Below are 4,462 nucleotides of genomic sequence, written 5' to 3'. Positions count from 1 at the left end.
CCACCGCACCCGGCCGGTTTTGACATTTTTGAAGAGAACAAGCCTGTTATTTTGTAGGATGTTGTCAGTTTGCATTTGTCTGGTGTTCCCTGATTGGATTCAGATGATGCATCTGGGGCAGGAATATGTAGGTAGAGACTGAGAATCATTCACGTAAGCGAGAAAGTGGATACCAGAAGTGGTGGCGTTCCGGAGCAGGCGAAGGTAGAGAGAGCACCTGTCCAGGGCGTGGGGAGGCCCAGGGGTGCTTCGGAGCCTGGAGGAGTTGTTGCAGTGGCAGTGGATGAGGGCGTGAGTGGACAGGGCCTCTGTGTGGGCAGGAGCTGCTTGCAGTATCAGGAAGAAGGTGGATTGTGAGGAGAAGAGATGACTCCTTGAACCCCGAGCTGGTTTAGTGAGCAGAAGTTCCATATATACTATCATTCCTGGGGTGCGTCTGTGACATGCGAGTGGCCCGTGTGACCCTGTGGATGAAGGTGGTTTTGTACCTGTTGAGTTGGAAACATTCCTGGTTAGAGCCTGTCCCAAGGAGACTCAGAACCCCTGGAGGGTGGAGGCCTTGTTCTGGCCGCCCCTGTGTCCTCAGCACTCAGCATGGGGCCCAGCATCGAGCAAGCACTGGGGAGTGTTTGTCGAGTGAGTACATGACAGAGGGAAGAGGTTCCCTGCAGGCCTCTCCTGCAGCCCACTGGAGGTGGGTGGGCAGAGGTGGCTGTGCCTGTGGGGGACTGATGTGAGCATGTTTCTTTCCAGGCCTTGGATGTGTGGGCCACCGGCGTCACGTTGTACTGCTTTGTCTATGGGAAGGTGAGTGCTGGGGATGTCAGCAGAGCTGGGGCAGGTCCAGTGAGGCGGGCACGGGCAACAAATGCAGGCTCTTCCTTTCTGTCCTTAAGTAAAGTGGCTTTTGAAAGAGCCCACCTGGCTCAGAGAAGGCTGAGAGAGAAGGGGCTTTTTCTGTCTTCCTCTGGTCTCCTGCGGGGCGCTTCTCGCGAAGGAGTCGCAGGACAGCAGACACCCAAGGAAGGGGAGGTGCCGGTGGTGGTGTCGCCACCGCCCCAGCCAGAGTGCTCCCCGTCCCTCTGTCCCTTGACGCCATTCACTTATCGAGCCACGTGTTCACTCCCTTGCTCATTCATTCGACAAATTGTCCTTCACCCCTACCCTGGCTGAGGCTGGACCCTGGGGACACCCGATGCTGACGTGACCGAGATCCCTGCCTGCAGGTGCTCCTGCTCTAGTGACCGCACTAAGGCACAGGAGGGAATTTCAGTGAACGTGTTCCCAAGCTCTAGGTCCTGGGAGTGGAGGCCTGGCCGCAGGTGGTGGTAATGGTGGTGGGTGCACCCAGCCTGGCCTGGCCTGGCCTGGCCGCAGATGGCAGTAATGGCAGTGGGTGCACCCAGCCTCATCGTTCCCTCAGCAACTGATTCATTCAGTCAACATTTGTTGAACATTTGCAGTGTGCCAGGCCCTGAACAAATGAGTTGAGGTCCTTCTCATTTAATGGGAGCCCAGAGCTGCCCCCACCCCTAGCCCCACCAAGGGAGGGGGGCTGGTCCCCTGGCACGGGTCAAGGCCCTGGGCCCACATCCTCTGTCTTCCTCTCCACCCCGCAGTGCCCATTCATCGACGATTTCATCCTGGCCCTCCACAGGAAGATCAAGAATGAGCCCGTGGTGTTTCCTGAGGAGTGAGTTGTCCACCCAGGGGACCAAGGGGGCTACCACCCACTCCTGGTGTCTGAGTTTTAGCAGAGCTTTTGTCCTTTGAGGACCCCACCCCAGCCTGCAGATAGGAAGGTGGCGGTGCTGTTCCCCGGGAGGGACCCTGAGTAGAAGGACAGGTGGGACTCTGGAGCCAGGGTCTCCACGACGTCACTGTACGGATGGGAGCCCTGAGATCCAGGGTTGGCCAGGGATGACCACAGGCATCATTCACACGACTCCTTCACCGCAGGCCTGCCTGGGGTCGGTGGCGCCAGCCCCACCCGGCCCCTGAACTCAAGGGGAACTTCTTCCCTCACTCAGGGTCGGGGAGCTTCAAGATGCCAGTGCGTGCTCCCGTTTCACAGATGGAAAGAGGACGCTCTGGAGGAGAGCTGTCAGGGGGCTGGGACTCAGTGAGCCACTCTTCCTCCCCACTCCTCCCGTTGTGACTGAGGTCTCTGAGCGTAGCAGGGATGTGGGGGAGACCTTGCTCATGCATAGTTTGCCTCATGATGGTTTGGCCGCCGTGGCAGCCGGCCTGAGCTCCCTGGCTCCTCTTTTCAGAAGTGAAATGGAGGCCGGGCGCGGTGCCTCACACTTGTCATCCCAGCACTTTGGGAGGCTGAGGCGGGCAGATCACCTGAGGTTAGGGGTTCGAGACCAGCCTGGCCAACATGGTGAAACCCCGTCTCTACTGAAAATACAAAAAATTAGCCAGGCGTGGTAGGGTGCGTCTGTAGTCCCAGCTACTCGGGAGGCTGAAGCACGAGAATTGCTTGAACCCGGAAGGCGGAGGTTGCAGTGAGCCTGGGCGACAGAGCAAGACTCTGTCTCCAAAAAAAAAAAAGAAGAAACTGAAATAGAACTTGTCCTTAGCGACTCCTGCTGTCTCCTGCTTATTTCCTATGTGGTCCCCAAGCCCCGTTGAGCCCTCTTCTTCCCTGTCTCTAGGCCTTGTTGCCACCTGCGTTCCTTGCCTCATTCAGGCCTCAGGCCCATCCCCAGACTTGTGTGGCCACCTTCCCTCTGGTCTCACTGCTGCTGGCCTCCCTCCAGTCCAGCCAACACAGTCGGGTGGAGGCAGCCCTGACACACGAAGCTCAACAAATCTGCCCACATCTCCGGCCTGAAGTTTGTCTGAGGCTTCTCAAAGCCGCGCCCTGGCCCTGGCATTCACGCATCTCCGGGTTCTGCCACCCGCTCGTCTGGGGCCGCCTCACTCCCCTTCCCGAGCACCAGCCAGCAGGCCTCTGTCCATTTCCTCCGCATCCTGTGATTGCCTTCCCTCCCGGCCTCCGCAGTTGTACCCCTGGTGCCTCTCATTCTGCTGTACCCCCTGCCAGTGACGCCTTTCTCCCCAGCCCAGGGATTTTAAAAGGGATGACGCATCTGAGACAACAGGGGGAACCAAAGTCAACAGTCCAGAGAGTGGCTTTCTGCTCCCCAGTCTTGGAAGGATGGGCTCCCCAAGACCACTGGTGGCAAGGAAACTTGGGGTTTGAGCAGAGAGAGTTGGGGCTGATGTGGTGCTGGGCGGCCGCTCCCGCCCATCTGAGTCTCCCATCTCTGCCTGCACTCTTCTGGCTGGCACTGTGCCAGCCTGCTAACCTCCCTGGGCCTCAGTTTCCTCCTCTGTCAGAGAGGATCTCCTCTGGGTGTAGAAGAGGTTGAGGTGGTGAGTGGGACTGAAGCCCCTGGTGTCCCATAAAACGACTCTCCTCACCATCTTTGCCACCCAGTGGGGTGTCCAGCACCCATGGAACTCTGTGTGTGCCTCTGTCCCGGAGGGAGACTTTTCCTCCTGCTCGGGAAAGGCTCTCCAAGCACTTGGGAAGCTCCCTCCTGCTGTCCGGAACTCAGTCTTCCCATCCGAGGGGCGAGGGTATGGGGAGGAGAGGTGGACAGGAAAGGGGTCCTCATCAGCGATCCCACCCTCCTCTCCTTCCTTCGTCCTCTCCAGGCCAGAGATCAGCGAGGAGCTCAAGGACCTAATCCTGAAGATGCTAGACAAGAATCCCGAGACGAGAATTGGGGTGCCAGACATCAAGGTCGGGGAACTGGAGGTCTTGGGCTGGGCTGGGACACAGAAAACAGGCGTCAGTTTCCCTTTCTGGAGAGACTGACACCAGGCTGCATGTGTGCTGGGTTTGGGTCTGTGGACTTTGGACCCCTCCTGGTGATTCTGGTAAAGGCTTGGAGTCCTTTGCTGACTGAGTGTCTACCTATGGCCTGACCTCTCCCCCTCTCCCTGCCCTCTCGGTCCCGACAGTTGCACCCTTGGGTGACCAAGAATGGGGAGGAGCCCCTTCCCTCGGAGGAGGAGCACTGCAGTGTGGTGGAGGTGACAGAGGAGGAGGTGAAGAACTCGGTCAGGCTCATCCCCAGCTGGACCACAGTGGTAAGAGGGCCGGGGTAGACGCTCCCTTGTCCTGGAGGGTCTGGGGGGCCTGGGGGGCCTGAGCCTTGCTCTGTGCCCGCCTCCGTTGGGGGACAGAGGCCTGCCTGGCCAGCCAGCTGTGATCCTGGGCCACTGGAGCCGCCATTCTGCTGGAGGCCCATAGAGTGAGCCCGTGTATCAGTTAGACGGCACCTGTGTCTTCCCCAGAGCCCGTATCAGGAGGTCTTGTGGTCAGGACACCAGGAGGCTTGGTGAGGAGAGTAACCGATTTAAAGAAATATCAGGCGCAGTGGCTCACACCTGTAATCCCAGCACTTTGGGAGGCCAAGTCGGGTGGATCACCTGAGGTCAGGAG

The 4,462-nt window shown here is 58.8% G+C and overlaps 1 protein-coding gene across 2 annotated transcripts in view; it reads left to right on the top strand.

The window, feature by feature from the left end:
- Positions 1 to 4,462, top strand: part of CAMKK1 (calcium/calmodulin-dependent protein kinase kinase 1, alpha) — a 30,510-nt gene that overhangs the window by 16,946 nt on the left and 9,102 nt on the right. For both annotated transcript variants that reach the window (XM_011980408.1, XM_011980407.1), the window contains exons 11-14: positions 754 to 807; positions 1,620 to 1,693; positions 3,670 to 3,757; positions 3,979 to 4,107. In XM_011980408.1, coding sequence (XP_011835798.1) covers positions 754 to 807; positions 1,620 to 1,693; positions 3,670 to 3,757; positions 3,979 to 4,107 — 345 coding nt within the window. The remainder of the gene's footprint in view (positions 1 to 753; positions 808 to 1,619; positions 1,694 to 3,669; positions 3,758 to 3,978; positions 4,108 to 4,462) is intronic.

The sequence above is a fragment of the Mandrillus leucophaeus genome, unplaced genomic scaffold (assembly GCF_000951045.1).
Source record: "Mandrillus leucophaeus isolate KB7577 unplaced genomic scaffold, Mleu.le_1.0 Scaffold212, whole genome shotgun sequence".
In the NCBI taxonomy this organism is placed as follows: domain Eukaryota; kingdom Metazoa; phylum Chordata; class Mammalia; order Primates; family Cercopithecidae; genus Mandrillus; species Mandrillus leucophaeus.
This window is presented reverse-complemented; position numbering and strand designations above follow the sequence as displayed.